We start from the raw sequence: 16,740 nt of genomic DNA, 5'->3' as shown, positions 1-16,740 counted from the left end.
CCCCCCCCCTTACCAATCATCCTCACAACTGGCAAAAAGGATGCTTCCTAACAAACATGCTTAGATCTGTTAATAGAACTATATAGGAAGGCCACCTCAGTTACTCATACGCATGTGCTTCTGCATTCTATAGAGACAAGCTGCGCACAACCTGCCTGGAATCAAAGGTCCCATTTTACACAAGTCATCTTAAGCTCAATTTACCTCCAGCTGTCTCAAGTAGTTGTAGATATCCATGACATACTCGCTGCAAAGCTGTGGGTTACCACCATCGTCCACATCAATGTCTTCTACATGGTTTAGAACCTCGGAAAAAGCTTGACACAGTTCCTCTTCTCCTTTCATTGACACGTCCATAGGAACTGGTGAGGCTTCCTTGCAAGGACCACATCAGAAAGTCAGTATCCCAACTATAAAACCCACACCAAATTGCCTGCTTTCTTTAGTCAGATCTCTTATGAGTGTCACTTATTTTAAAAGGAACACATTTAATATTTGTGCCCATTCACTACAATGCACAGTTGCTAGTGGGTTACCCAGCAAAGTGCTAATGGACCAGTCCAGGCACACCAGGTTACTTTAGAAATTTACAGTGATAAGTAACATTTCAGTTCTATTGGCACAGCATGGTGAGAGGCAGTTATACTGATCCCATCCCACTGCATGCAATGCAGTAATGTGAACTGAGCCCATGCAAAATATGGCAAATTGCCATGTCTTTCATTGGGGCTAGACAAAAAAAAAAAAAAAAAGACCCAGAGCCCCGACATATCAGGTGTGAATCCAGCATTAACCTTATGAGCTTTTCAGCCTAACACTTACTTTTGGGGGAGCTTCAGGTACAGCCTTTGTCTTAACTGTAACATTTGAAACTTTGGCAGTAACAGGCTTTGTTGTCTTTGACACGGCATTAGAGTTCTGTAAATAAAACATCGGTAATCAAAAGTCATTCATGACCTTCCCTTTAAGTCTACGTATAATTTGGGTATTCTGTACCTTAACTGCAGGCTGCTTTCCACCTCGCACTGTCACCTTGTTGCCTATTTCTCCCAGAGCAGCTCTTCTACTATTCAGCTGGGCTTTTAATCTCATTGCTCCTACAACAGCATTGTCTGCTTCACGTGAAATCTAAAGAGAAAAGAAAGAAAGTTACAATAGTACAAGTGATTTTATGTTCTGGACAGACAATCTCTGGTCTTCTGCATGAGTCAGACCAAAATAAAGCCCCAATTGTCACATTTATCCTTTATGTCAGCAACATTTACCATTTGTTAACACCTTCACAACCCATGAAGGGATAATCCTGTCATGAAGTTTGAAGGTGTTAAACAGAAAGGCCACTGGGAGTCCGTTCAATTTTGTAGAGGTGGCGGGTTTTACAGTAGAAACTATTCCGGCGGCTCAGCTGCCGCCAGATCGCTTCCACGATCCGTTGACGGGATCTGCACTTCCAATAGCTTGTTTGGAGTGTAAAGGTGACACCAGGGTCTTTAAGACCCCAACCACCACCACCTTAAAAGAGTACCTGTTACTGCCAATATGCTATCACATGGGGGGCTTGTAAGCACCGCCATGTGATAGCAAGAAAAAAGTTGTAAAAATAAAAATGTTTAATGTCCCCTGCAAGCACGCGCATCACCACAAACATGCTTTGGGTGAAGCAACGTATGAAAACGACAACTACACTTGGGTATCGCTGTGCATGCTAGAGCAATAATTCTAGGGCCAAAGCTTACACGCATCTCTAAACTGATGACCTGTAGGGGCTTTTAGAACATCTATGAACTTTTTGGGGTTCTGAATTCTGTTGGTTTTACAGACGTACACCATTTAACCTGGGCTTGTTGGGCATTTATTTACTTGTAATCTCATCTTCTATATTTCACAAAAAAAAAGTTTTATATTGTGTTTTGGTAATTTTAGTAAATTTAACTTAAGTGCATGTTTCACTAAATGTTTTGATAATATAAAAAAAAAAAAAACTGCCACCATTTTATTCTACATGGTCTTGGCTTTCAGAAAAATCTAATGTTTGGGGATTTTAAGTAATTTTCAGGGCTAAAAAGTAGATTACATGGGTGCAAAAAATGCCTCGGTCCTTAAGGCATTACCAGCTCAAAGCCAAAACTTGTTTATATTAATATTTGGAAGGAGGCTTGTAATGAGGTTAAAGATGCCATTGTGCATTATCGCTGAAAATTCAAGCTATAGTTTAGCATCTGGAACATACAGCAAGTCAGAACCACGCACACTAGCCCTATGTAATCAACTCAAGTATTAGGGTCTGTTCACACCCAATTATAGCATTATCCACATACCATGCCATTAACACAACACCTAGGGTTTTACTGTGCACTTGAGCATGGTCACTCATCTGAAAGGCACCCCAACACTGCAGCATAATGCATCGTGCTGCAATATCATGAATTGCATGCACTACTTTCTTCCCCATCGCACTAAAGCTGCCCACACACCTTACAATTATCTGCAGATTTTCTGTGGTCAGATGGAAAAGGTGCAACAGATTTCCTCCATCTGTAATCTCCACCTGGGCCAATCTGTTGCACTTTCTCCATCTCACCACAGAAAATCTGCAGATAAATGTAAGGTGTGTGGGCACCTTAATGCATGCTGCACTTCAGCCAGCAAGTGCACTGGATTGCCAGTCAAATGTACGGCAATTCAAGGGATCTCTATAGGCGTGTGGTGCAATAGCATGCATTAAATGCACAGTATCATGCCATTAACTCTACTTATGTGGGGAGAGGCCCTTGAAAAGACACTAAACTTGAGCCAAATCTTAAATGCATTCAAGTTCCCTAACTATTAGGTGACAACTCCCCCCCCCCCCCAGCACTTTTCATAAGCCCTCTTAATCATATTTTCAAAAAAAACAAGAAAAAAACATCACAAGGTTAGCTTTTTTTCAGCTGTAAGAGTGTTCCGAATGCTCCTGCCGCTCCTCTGTTCCCCTTAGACTTCCAGCCCCAAAGCTCCAGAAGTGCATACCATTTCTGTCCATGCACACTGCTCTCCTTGACTACATGTCCCATAAGGAAGCATGCACAGTGCTTCCACATCTAATCACCAACTACCTCACTGGTCCCTCCATACCCAAACCAGCAGGCGAGATGTGAGCATTTCATGTTCTCAGCAGGGAGAAAGCACACAGGGTGGCTACTTTTCAGCATCAATAGGGACCATGGAGAAAAAAAAAAAAAAGCCATCCTCTGACAGGAAGAAAGTTTTTTTAAAGCAGTTACAATAATTGAGCTAGTTCAATATTAAATTCTTAAATAGAACTTGGATTTACTGTGAGAGTCAAGTAACACTAACAAAAATTTTGCTTATTTGTGTATTATTCAGCTGGAGACCTTCAAATCATCTCTAAAATGGCACTGACACTGTCCTTCTAGGGGGTGGCTACTTTTGTTCCCCATGGCCCCTCTGTGTTGTAAGGTAGCCACCTCTTCAAGCTCACTCCCATGATGGACTACAATATGTTAAGTTACTCATTTGTATTGAGATTGAAGTCCATCACAGAAGAACAAAAGTAGCCACCCTCCAGATGGAAGGACAGTGTCAGCACCAATTCAGAGATGATTTGAGAAACTACAGCTGAGTGATACACAAGATACATTTTTGTTGATCGTTAAAAAAAGGCACTTTAATTTTTAAGATTAAACTCCAGAGTTTAGGGTCACTTTAAAGCCAGTCAGGCAAGTAGCATATTTAACAAGGGACTAGGGGGTTTATAAATGGTAGCTGCCCATCTGACTACAAGTTCATTAAAGGGAGGAGTCCTGCCTAAAGCAGGTATCACAAGACACCCCATTGGTCAGAAAAGGCTCCCAAGTGCCTCTGAAACTAGCTCTCATCAGGAACCAGACTTCCACTTGGGTCATATATCACACAAAGTCCCTGAATTGTGGTATGCATGTTAAGGATGCACCACCACTTGCAATACTGTGTTGGGTGGCACCAGCTCATACCAATGACTAGAAGCATTAGACTTCAACTGATCATAGTACAATCTCAATACGAGTCACCATACTTACGGAAGTACAGGCTATGGACAAAGCCTGACCAGCTAGTCTCTGTGCAGTGATAGCACCCTGGTGGACCTACAGCAAAGTGAAATCTGTACTATAAGGAAAGCCATGGGCTCAGCATGCAAGGCAAACAGACCGATGGCTTCAGCGACAGGCCTGAGAACTGTTCACTATATTCCAATGATGTTTTCTGTAAGGCAGACTTTACATGAAGGTGCAGTCCTAGGAAGAACCAGACACTTCCGGCACACAACACTAGGGGCCCAAGCTTGGTAGGCCCCGATAGCCACCATTCACATTAAAGTTAGCAGCATGAATAGAGTAATAACAGCATCGGGAAACCAACTGCACCGCTTGAACCCACACCTCCTTGTTATAGCAGAGAACAATCAGGACTGAGGATAGCTAACATATTAGGTGAGCACATCACGTAGATATAACGATCTCCATAGACAGCAAGATCCACTAGCATAGGCTGCGAAGCAGATCGTAAAACTGCATTTGGGCCATAACTCCACCACCCGATCACTTGAGGCCGCCTAAGACACAGCCGCACTAGACCACACCGAACAAAAACAAAGCAACAAATACACGGATAACTTACAGCAGCCCGGCGGGTAGCCATGAGTACTGGATAGAGACGTTATGCGTGATCCGCCACCAAACACGTTCCCAGATCTCCTCTCACAGGAATACTACACAGTCTGCTATCCAAAACCCAACAATGATTTTAAATGTCGCTCCTCGCTTGCCTATTGGTCCGCTCTCAGCATGTGCTCGCCGCTCATTGGCTGAGCGCTCTCGGTCCCCGGTGTTGCGCAGTTGCCGAGGACGGTTGCGCTCTTTTTAGCCGTTGATTGAACGCCTTTGGGCCAATGATATGTATGTGAGGCGAAACTAATATTCCGTGTTCACATGCACAATTCTAATGTGTGAACTTTTCATAGAAATTTACTTTACTGCTAACTACATCGCGAGTAGTCAGTGAGCGATGCATCATGGGAAATGTAGTTTGCGTCCTGTAGCACCGCCCATATTTTCGTTCAGGGATTGGTTGACGTGTGTGTGCGTACCCGTTGTTGGACTACAATTCCCAATATTTCCTGGTGTAGGAACGTTGGTGTGATGGCAGGCAGCCATTTTGGCAAAGGAATGATGCTCACGGTTAGATGAGTTAGTGAAAGGTGTCGGAGACAAAACTATCCTCAACTGGAGCGCATCAAATCAGCTTGTACATTTGCACCTTTGTGGGGAAAAATGAAAGATAGAAGCTAATTGGTTGCTATAGAGAAGTACACCAGCGTGTGTGCTCCGGCTTGCCATATTGGCTGCTTTGTAATGGAGTGAAATGAATATGGGAAAATATCTTTTTTTTAGCAGTTAGAACCTGTACCGATCAACAATGCCAGCAATTTAACTGCGATTTGTAGCCATTGATTTCACGGCTGCTGAATTGCAGCTGTTACTACTAGTACTATATCACTAGGTAGACATGCTCTGTTACAGATCACACTGTGTAACCCATTGTCAGCCATAAGGCCTTGTTCACACCAGGGCTTTTTGTTGTGCGGTTTTTTTTTCCGCGCTTAAATGCCTGCAATATAAAATCCCATGTATTTCTAAGGGGGTTGTTCACACAAACGCAATGAATGTCAAAATACGCCTGGTGATTGAAATAGTCCCTGAGCTTCTTTTGTGGCACTTATCAGCCCGCTTTGCTCCATAGACTTAAATGGAAACGCGTCGATAAGCGCATATTTTAGCACGTTTTTGCAGCTGAGACTGCTTTTCACTGGCATACGAGCTGAAAACACTATTGCTTATGAACAGAAAAGGAAACACGCATTAAAAAACGCACAAATACACACTAAAAAAAACTGTATGCACATTTCTTTTAACCTGCACTGGACCGCAGGGCATTGCAGTACCGTGCGGGCGATAACACTGCGGACGGGAGGTGCATTTGGGATCAATTGAAATGAATGGCACCGCAACACACCTACAGAAATTTTTGTCAGGCCGAAACTGAAAATGACTTTACCCATCTTTTTATTTCAATATATATCTATATAATGTTATTTTAAATGTATGTATTATATTAGACATTTTAATTCGTTTCATGGATTTAAAATAATGTGATTTGGAAAATCAATATAATAAAATAAACAAACTTTTATTTAAAATAACACCATTTTTTTAATTTTAGTTTATTTAACTGTATTTTTTGTTATTTGTTTGCATTTTTAATTTTTACTTAACTGTTTTTTTACTTTTCTTTTAAAATTTTGTAGTCTTTTTAATTTTAGTTAATTTAACTTCATTTTTTTTACTTTTTTTTTGTGTTTTACTTTATTTTATTATTTTTTTACTTTATTGCTAGGAGCAATAGCCAGCCTGCTATTGGATATTTCAAATTGCAGTAGCCAATAACAGGCTGGCTATTGTACGCGCCAACTGCCTGCTGTCAATCAGCAGAGGAGGGACCTTGAAGGAGAAAGTTCTCCATCAGGTCCTCCTCTGCTGAGTGACAGCTTGTAGTAGGCAGGTGCAATAGGCTATTGCATTTTAAAATATCCAATAGCAGGCTGGGTATGGCTCCTGGCCTCTAGATGTCGAAGAGGAACGCGGAGGCACGGGGTACAGGCGGAACGGGGTGGGGCATAGGCGGAACAGGGTCGGGCTGAAGATGAAGGGGCGTGGCTTAGAAGGAACAGGACGGGCCAGTGGAGACAAGTGGCGGCAGAGAAGGAACGAGGCATCAGTGAAGGTACGCAGAATCACCACAGTCTCTTCTCCCCGCTGGTGCCGACTGCAAACGCGCTACAAAACGGCCTACGCCTGAAAAGGTACATGAGCTTCTTTGCAGCTTTTTTGTCGCCCGTTTGCATTGGGATACAGCCAAGTAGCCCTCGGAATCGCGTGACAAACACGCATATTCGATACACCTAGGTGTGAACAGAGCCTTAGTCTTGCGATGGTTGTAAAGTAATTTAAAAAACGTACGATCTGCCCATCTTGGACAGGCAGATCGTACTTGCGATCATCGCAATGCTTAACGACCGATGACCGCAATGCTGAACGGGCGTGCGCACACCGGCCCGTTTGGCATTTGTCTCCGAGCATGCCACAAACCAGCCGAAAATCGTAAGATTTTCGGCTGGTTTTCTAGCATGCTCCTTAGACAAATGACGTGCGATCGTACAATAGAAACGGTCGCACGTCTTTATTCACACTGCACGATTCTCGTACGATCGCGGGATGTCCCGCAATTCTCGTAGGAGAATCGTGCAGTGTATGGGCACCTTTAGTGGGGCACTGACCTTGACACTTTGTACAGCGTATGTGGTTAGCTGCAGGATGCTCTACAGATCCAGGACCACAGTCCATTTAGGGGGGGCAGTGACCCCCAAAGACCTTCCTGGGGAGAAAAGTATGTCCACCAGAACGGCAAAGCTCAGATGTCATGTCTCCCCTAACTGCTGCTGCATTTGTTCTTAAAGGAGAACTATGAGGTGAGTGCTTTTCACTCACCTCATAATCTAGCCGACCTGTGACAATGAGACTGTCGCAGGTCGGCTCAGTAGATCGGGAAGTGAGCGAACACATAACGGTGTTCGCTCACTTCTCGATCCTGTCATGGCTCTCTGCCGTGACAGGGGAGGGGCTGTATTCCCTCCGCTCCGATCCACCAGCGCTGACTGGTGGAACGGACGGGGGAGGGGGCGGGTACAGCTGGCTCTGCCTCTAGATAGGCAGAGCCAGCTGTCACTCACGCAGCTGGGCGGATCCCGTCATCTAAGTCGGGATCCGCTCCGGCTGGGGCGTCTCAGTATACCGCGAGCTGTAGCTCGCGGTATACTGAGCTTAGGGTAACGGGAGGACGCTAGTTTGTGTCCTCCCGTTACCCTAAGGAGAACTATGGGGAAAAGCCCTGGCCCCATAGTTCTCCTTTAAAGCTGAATCACTACAAAGAGTGCGACACAAAAACAGCACTGGAGCCACCTATTGAACCCTGTAGTGTACTGGGCTACTTGCCTGGACACCTGGTGGGCATTGCCACAGGTTACCTAACAGATTTGATCTGTTTGGTTCAAGGCTATGGCTAGGGACCCTGGGTCTATCTTGACTTTTACAAGTGGGGGGAATTTTTAACACTCTGGGTTGAGGGATATGTATGACACCTGGGTTGAGAGTGTTGTCAACAAAGGCTACAGACTGGAGTTTTCCTCAATGATTCCTCATTTCCTGATATCCAATATGCCCACAGTTCCTTAAAGGCAGGCTCTAATTCAGCTCCTTTCCTAGGGGGTCATAGTCCTCGTTCAGAAGGAAGAAATGTTCCAGGGATTTATCTCCAATCTGTTCACTGTACAAGGAAGAGGTTTGCCCTATCTTAGACCTGAAGATCCTCAACCAGGTTCCAAAATTCCAAATGGAATCCACCCTCTCTGTCATGGTTTTCTTTTCACCCAGGAGATTTACTGGCCTTAGGCCTGGTCACACCTGGGCGTTTTGTAGCGCGTTCGAACGCTCTGCAAAACGCTCAAACACCGAAATCCCATTATTTTCTATGGGTATGGTTCACACCTGGGCGTATTACAGGCCGTATGAATGCGCTACAAAACGCCCTACGCCCAAAGAAGTACAGGAGCTTCTTTGGGGCGTTTTTGTCGCGCGTTTCCATTGGGATACAGCCAAGTAGCCCTCGGAAATGCGCGTTTGTCGCGCGTTTTTTTTTACCACCAAACGCGCATATTCGATACGCCTAGGTGTTAACCCAGCCTTCTTATAGTGCACATGTGTCAAACTCAAGGCCCAGGGGGCGAATCCGGCCCACCAGGCCATTTCCTAGACTTCTACTTTCAGATCTAGGTATTAAGTTATTACTAAAACCAGTGATAATCGAATGCAGAGGCAATTATGATAAACATTAGATACATTTATATAGTCTTACAGGCCTTTGAGGGCAACCATAATGATGATGCGGCCCACGATTAAATTGAGTTTGACATCCCTGCCTTAGTGGACATCAAGGATACATATTTACTAGTGATGTCCCGATACTGATACTAGTATTGGTATCAGGGCCGATACAGGGCATTTTCACAATTACTTGTACTGGTGCAAATGCCCCGATACAGGCTCTTCAAAGAGCGGCTGCTGGGGACCTCGTGGCTGCTGTCTTTGGCAGCGCCGGTCTTATCCCACATCTCCTCCTCCTTCCCGGCACCTGCAGAGACCAGCACAACACTGTACAGCCCAGGAGCCTGGAATGAGCCTGTCACCCACCCATTCAGCCCTGGATAGCCCGACACACCCCCGGAGAGCCTGGCACCTGACGCAGAGCCCTGGGGAGCCCGGCACCCACCTGTACAGCCCTAGGCAGACCCACATGCAGCCCTGCTTAGATCTGCATGCAGCCCAGATGCGACCTGAACACATCCCTGTATAATTGCTTTATAATCATAGATTGATGGGATCTGTAGTCCTCTATTGCTGGTTGCCATTCTCTATTCCTGAGTATTCATGGATTGCTGAGATTTGTAGTCCTTTATAGCCAGTTGCCATTTTCCATTGCTGTAAAATCAATGATTGTTGCTCTTCTTTTTGGTCTGTCCACTCCTCCCAGGGTGTTCACTAAGGTGCTGGGCCCTGTTTTGGCTATGCTGCAAAAATGGGATACTTGGACGACGGAAGATGCAAATTGCTCTCTGAGCAAGTTGTCTAACATTCAGCGGACATTAGAGACCCTTCAGATGATTTGTGACACTCCAGAAATTAGCACTGGAGCCTTCCCATTGCTTGGGATATCTAAGCCTGGTCTTGGACATGACCCCCGTATGGGGTCTTCCTGCCATAGGAGAATATGCTGTCAGTTCGCTCTCACCATTAGACCTTTCGTTCCAGGACACATCTGACCATTCACTGTTGCATAAGGTTCTGGGCCTGATAGTGGCCTCCTTCGAGGTGGTTCGCTGAAGGGCTGGGAAGGAGTCCTGGATAGCTTCTTGGTCCCCAGGACCTGGTCCTTGGAAGAATTTTGACTCCTGATAAGCATCCTATAGCTCATGCAGCCTAATTTTTTTCTTCCTACCTCTCTGAACATGACATATTTGCCGTGTCCCAGAGCTGTATCTAGCCTATTTTGCGCCCGAGGCTAGAACAGAAAATTGTGCCCCCCCATGTTTTTTTGAGGAAACTAAATAAATAACAAGGAATTAATTATATTTAAACCGTTTATTTCAGTTACATAAGAAACATGAAGATATGTAACTTAACATAAATAACAACTTCATAAAAAATAAACTTACAGTGTAGTTAAAGGAGAACTATGGGGTTAGGGCTTTTCCCCATAGTTCTCCTTAGGGTAACGGGAGGACACAAACTAGCGTCCTCCCCTCACCCTACACTCAGTATACAGCTCACGGTATACTGAGACACCGCAACTGAAGCGGATCCCAACAATTCTCTCTGGATCCACCCAGCTGCGGGATTAACAGCTGGCTCTGCCTATCCAGAGGCAGAGCCAGCTGTGCCCGCCCCCTCCCCGTCCGTTCCGCCAGTCAGCGCTGGAGGATCGGAGAGGGGGGGGGGAATCCCTGCAGAGTGCCGTGAGTGACAGTTACGGCTCTCTGCAGGAATAGATCGAGAAGTAAGTGAGCGACGGTATGTGTTCGCTTACTTACCGATCTATTGAGCCTACCTGTGACTGTTTCATTGTCACAGGTCGGCTCAGATTATAATTCTCCTTTAAGCCTGTGACACACTACATGCAAAGCCGTGGAGAGCAAAGCAAAGCTGTCAGGCATGGAGCTTCACATGCAGTGTGTGAGCTGAGCGTGGCCAGATGAAGGACTGCGTCGTCAGCCAATTGGCTCGCGCGTAATAACCGAATGGCCTTCGCATCTTGACGCGTGGGTTTATACGCGCGAGCCGATTGGTTGAAGATGACATTTTTAATCTCAGCACGCTCAGCTATGCACGCTCTAGCAAGCTGACGTGCCGGAGACAAAAATTACATGACACACTGCACGTGAAGGCAGCGCGCCAACGCTCCGCGCTGCTTCGCGTGCAGTGGGTCCCAGCCTGAGGGCCCAGTCACACTATAAAGAGTGCGTTCGGACTAGTAGCGTGAGAAAGCCGCGACACGGCGGCCGCAGGCAGAGCACACTTTTTAAACTCTGGCCGCACTAAAAAATCTTCGGGCCTGCGGCGCCCCCCCCAACTGGCGGAATACCAGTGTCCTGGCTGCGCCCCCACCCAGCCTGCACCCGAGGCGAGTGCCTCACTCGCCTCGCCCATCCTACGGCCCTGCCGTGTCCTATCTAAGTTCAAACACGATATGGTCATAGCCATATCGTGTTTATTACCTTGTTTGTGGCCATTTTCCTTCCTTATATTCATTTCCATGCGGCATAACGATTATGAGTTGCTGCCCATATCACTAGATATAGCATTATAATCTGGGTTGATTAAAGTGTGTACTTGCTTATGCTTATGCCATTGTTAGTGCATACATATTGATATTTATTTTTGAGATCTTTTATCATGAACATAATTATGACTTATGATTAACATGTCAGTACATGATAGCTTTAACAATATGTATGTCATTATAACATGCTACATTTTCTGTCTCATAAGGTCTGCTCAAATGGTGTTTTCCCTCCCCCTTTTTTTATTCTTATTCTTTAGTTTGCATCCCTCATACGATATCTGCACCCGCGATCACCCATAAACAGGTTGACACTGGCAACATGATCCTTTTATGTGTCCCTGAGGATTCTAATCTTCTCACACTTGTGTGTGGGGGCGGAGCCTATCATCCTTCGAACCCGATCTATACGGCTATCTGGCACAGACGCTGCGGCATGACAGCTTTACGATACCCTGAGGGCTTCTCTTCATAGACGAGCGTCCCGGTATCCATGACAACCCGTGGCCGTTATCTGCTACACCGGCTTCATTTGAGCAGCTCTGGAATGCTGACAGTAATGTACATGTTCTTCTTTATTGTACCCTCATTACTGTCTGTGTTTACATTACTTTTGAAATGTTAATTGTCCTGTATTAAGGAGGAGATGTATTGCAGGGACAAGTATACCGTGTTTCCCCGAAAATAAGACACTGCCTTATAATTTTTTTGGCTCGAAAAAAACACACTAGGCCTTATTTTCGGGGTAGGTCTTATTTTTTTTTTTAAATGTACAACAATCCAAAGTTAACGCAAATCCAAATTAAATAACCAAAAATTGCAAAGTTAAGAATAGGGTGATCAGTACAATCTCGGGTGCCATACCTTTCCAAGAGCAATTTGGTAACCAATCACTGGCCCGAATGAGCGAAACGAACTTTCACTATCATTTCCTCACAGGCGGAGTACATTTGGCATTACTACGCCTGTGACAGGAGCCGGCGCTATAGAGGAGGCATCGGCTTATGCGGCTCTGCTCCCTCTGGTGCCGCCTCGCTTCCTCTAACGCTGGCTTCGTTGGCACCGCTGATTCTCTCCTGCGGCTCTTCAAGTTCCCCCTTATGCCACCACCGGCCCTGGGAATGGTCACAACTGGGTCTTATTTTCGGGGTAGGTCTTATTTTCGGGGAAACAGGGTAGGTTGGACTTGATGGACTAATGTCTTTATTCAACCTCAAATACTATGTAACTGTGTAATGGTGGAATATGACGTCATTAAGACATCAGGGGGCGGGGTTAGGTGTTGGTTTGTCTCTTTTCTTGCGCTAGCACACGTGCGTGCATATATTGGTTGTGGTTCTCTATCATAGAATGTCTACTCTGAGCCTGATGAAGGGGACCCTGTGCGCCCGCCCCCAAGCACTTGTTATTCTTAGTGACATCTATTAATAAATGGATTTGCACTGACTTATGAGCTTCTGTCATGCTGGTGACAGCTGCATTTTAAGCTAAGTTCTGGGTGCATTTTCTCTTTCCCAAACCCTCTAAATGCATTTGTCATTAACTCCATTCTTTAAAAGTCTTCTTTCTTGGTTACATAAACTCCAACAGTGGAATTTCTATGGATCCAAAGTTCAGGCAATCCTCTGGGCACTACCTCAAATTTGAAAGCAATACAATCCTAGAGAACTCCTTATGATTGCCAAAATGGAGATGTGGACAATCTAGTATTAAACATCTTTATTGTACAATAGTGTATATTAAATGTAAAAACGTGAATTTCTGTAAATATGTCATTGTTTATTTATTTATTAAAACGAACAAAAACCTTAAAGTGAAAGTGAAACAACGCTGGGTTGGCTTTGCTAATTTCTATGTGTCGAGATCCACCCAGCTGCGTTATTGACAGCTGGCTCTGCCTATCCAGAGGCACTTGACTTGACATATGCGACAACAATCATGAATGTAATTTTCTTCAAAAACCTATACTGTTGAGATTTGTAGGGTGAGATGTAAACCTTATAGAAAAATACAAAGCATAGATACCAGAAAGTTTTCTATAACTTTTACTGCTGTTTTACATTGTATGCAAAATAAAAATAAAAAAAAGAATGGTTTTAAATTCAAATCAAAATTGTGGTTTTGTGAATACACAAAGGTAGCACCCAAAAAGTCCCAAATATGTGTTTTTAGAAAAAAATGTTTAATAGGAGAACTATGAGGTGAGTGATCGGGAAGTGAGCGAACACATACCGTCGCTCACTCACTTCTCAATCCTGTCCCTGCAGAGAGCCATGAGTGTCACTCACGGCTCCCTGCAGGGATTCCCCCCCTCCCCGATCCTCCAGCGCTGACTGGAGGAACGGACGGGGGAGGGGGCGGGTACAGCTGGCTCTGCCTCTTGATAAGCAGAGCCAGCTGTCAATCACGCAGCTAGGTGTATCTCCACAGTAATGTCGGGATCCGTCCCGGCTGCGGCGGTAGGCCTCATTCACACACAACGCAAGCAAAATTGTATATTGCGTCTATATATACGAGCGTATATGCATGCACTATATGCAATCCCAGAATGCATCACTCGTAATGGAATTTTTAATGTGCTGTACGCATGTACGCGAGTAAATACGCAGAAATACGATGCCCGGACGCATCTCTGTTCCATTCTGTTTTCGCGCTTATATACGGCTCTATACGCGGCTGTGTGTATGGAGCAATTTATTTGCATAGGTTGTCCAGGACTCAGTGTGCCCGTAATCTGTAACCTGCAGTTTGAAATTGTTTTTGACCCTGTTGGCAATCTGTCTTCACGTTTGACATGTTGCTGGCTACTCCTGTTGGTTACAAACTCCAAACTTGATACTGCCACTGATTTGGTGCTTGGCTGTTAGAATTTATGCTGACCCTGACCTGTCGCTGGATCATGCTATCACTCATGAATCACATAATCCTGGTGAATGTGCTCTTGCTTTTTCCACACCAGCAGTCCAAAGTTTCACACTCACCAGAAAACATGCTTGAGATACTTCTGCCACTCCAATGTCTGCACTCTCCCTTACTCCAGGGGTGTCTGGACTGGAGCAGTTAGAGACCATTGTTGAGACGTACAAGAAGCAGCAGCATATTGCAGGACCCAGGAACTACGATAAGGTCCACATGCCCTGTTCCGTGGTTTCTTCTCATAGTCTCTGCAATCGTCAGAAGGCTTTCTCTCCCCCTCCCCCCGTGTATGCAGCAGTGCCGTCCGTCCGTTTTTCTACTACGGGCGGACGGCAAGAGGTTAATAAAGCAGAAAAAAAAAACTGAGTGACAAATACAGTAAAGGTGCCCATACACTGCGATAATCGCAGGAAATCCCACAATCGTACAATAATCGCAAAGTGTATGGAAGGCATGCGACCGTTTTTACTGTACGGTCGCACGTCTTTTGTCTAAGGAGCATGTTCGAAAACCTGCCGAAAATCTTACGATTTTCGGCTGGTTTGTGGCATGCTCGGGAGACAAATGCCGAACGGGCCGGTGTGCGCACGCGCACACTGCCTGTTCAGCATTACAGTCATCGGAAGCCCGCCCCCCAGGATTGCATTGATCGCAAGTACGATCTGCCTGTCCAAGATGGGCAGATCGTCCGTTTTTTAAATTACTTTACAACCATTACAAGACTAAGATCTTGCGAAGGTTGTAAAGTGTATGGCCACCTTAACAGACTGAGGAGAGGCTCCCAAGACATTCCCAGTAGATCCTCTTGTTTTCTTCTCTCTTTCCCAGTCTGTGGAGCAGAACATTGCAGGTCTTCATTTCCATACCAGGAAATTATAAGAATCCCATAAACATGTAGGATGGTAATGGTAGGGTGTGGTCAGAATATTGGTTTAGAAATGTGCATTGTGGCACACACACACTTTTTTGTAGATACTCGCCGATACCGTGTGCCCAGATTATCAGGAAGTCGCCCGGCTTCCTGATTGCCTGTGTTCTAGCGAAAGAACACCAGCTTTACATGCAGAGGCTAACTGACATATACATATAAACACTACTTACACTACATATAAAACAGAGATTGTTTTGTTTTGCAAGGGAACACTGCCTGGTGCGGACTGGTAGCAGCTAGCCTGAGGTGACCTTAATCTGTGTCTGGGTTCAAAAAAACTGGGTGGAGTAAAGCAGTGGTGTGTGGAAGCATATGTTGCTAGGCAGCCTGGCTTCCTGACTAATCAGGAAGTCAGATGGCACCTCATGACCCATCGCCCAGCTTCCTGATTGATCAGGAAGCCAGGCTGCCTAGCAACAAGTGAAGGCGGCTTCCTAGCCAATCAGGAAGATGGGAGGCAGGTCCTGGCATGCCACCCAGCCTTGGCAAATGAAGCCAGTGTTCTTTCGATAGAACACTTGCTTCCCAGGCAATCAGGAAGCCGGGTTGCAGGTCATGATCCACCGCCCAACTTCCTGATAATTAGGGCACATGGCACCAATACTCTGTATGGAAGAGTACCAAAAAAAAAAAAATATCGGTACTCGCACTCAATACTCAAAAACCAGCATCAGTGCACCCCTAATGAAAACTATCCACTTAACTATTTTACAAACATTTTTACTTTGGGTTGTTTTTTTTTTGTCTCGCACATCAAAAGTGTGTAAAAAATAAATAAAAAAATACCATACATTATAGGTGCACTTTTAAAATTAGAAGAGACACACAGTCCTCAACCACTTTTTCTGCATGCCCTGTTATAAATGAACAGGGAGGCTCTATACTGAGTGCTTCTGTTCATTCATAACTTGTGGAAATTGTGTACATGGTAACTAATACTATCATGAATGAATAGGAAGTGATGCAGATCACTTCCTATTCATTCATAACTGGTACAAAGTAAATCATACCATGTCCAGTTATTTACAAACATTAAGCGACCTCTGAATGTTTGTAACTGCTCTCTATCCTGAATCGGATGTCACAGAAGGCTAAGCCGGCGGGGCGCTTGGTCTATTTTGACAGCCTACTCCTCCCCCTCACTGCTGGCTTGGCCTCCTGTGATAGCGCTGACAGCTGTCTCCGCCCTTTACACCGTTCTCCATGCTGGAGCACAGGAGGCAGAGCGGTGCGGGAGGAGAGCTCAGCCTCCTGTGACATTGCGGCTCACATCGCTCTAAACCCCGCCTCCTGACAGTTTCTCTGCTCCCTGCGCTGCGCCAGAGGGGACATAGAGCAGCGCACAGCAGGGAAGAGAAAAACTAGATGCACCACAATGTTGGCGCATCCCTAATTATATATATATA

At 45.2% G+C, this 16,740-nt stretch overlaps 1 protein-coding gene across 1 annotated transcript in view; it reads right to left on the bottom strand.

Annotated features, from left to right (window-relative positions):
- CCNB2 (cyclin B2) overlaps positions 1-4,713 on the bottom strand; it is a 9,117-nt gene extending 4,404 nt beyond the window's left edge. The window contains exons 1-4 of the mRNA XM_018564233.1: positions 4,657-4,713; positions 997-1,128; positions 823-918; positions 205-375 (exon numbers count right to left, since the gene is read on the bottom strand). Coding sequence (XP_018419735.1) covers positions 205-375; positions 823-918; positions 997-1,128; positions 4,657-4,677 — 420 coding nt within the window. The 5' untranslated portion in view covers positions 4,678-4,713. The remainder of the gene's footprint in view (positions 1-204; positions 376-822; positions 919-996; positions 1,129-4,656) is intronic.
- Positions 4,714-16,740: the final 12,027 nt, after the last annotated feature.

The sequence above is a fragment of the Nanorana parkeri genome, unplaced genomic scaffold (assembly GCF_000935625.1).
Source record: "Nanorana parkeri isolate BGI_ZX_2015 unplaced genomic scaffold, ASM93562v1 scaffold739, whole genome shotgun sequence".
Lineage (NCBI taxonomy): Eukaryota > Metazoa > Chordata > Amphibia > Anura > Dicroglossidae > Nanorana > Nanorana parkeri.
The sequence above is the reverse complement of the archived record's forward strand: the minus strand, read 5'-3'. Positions and strand labels throughout refer to the sequence as shown.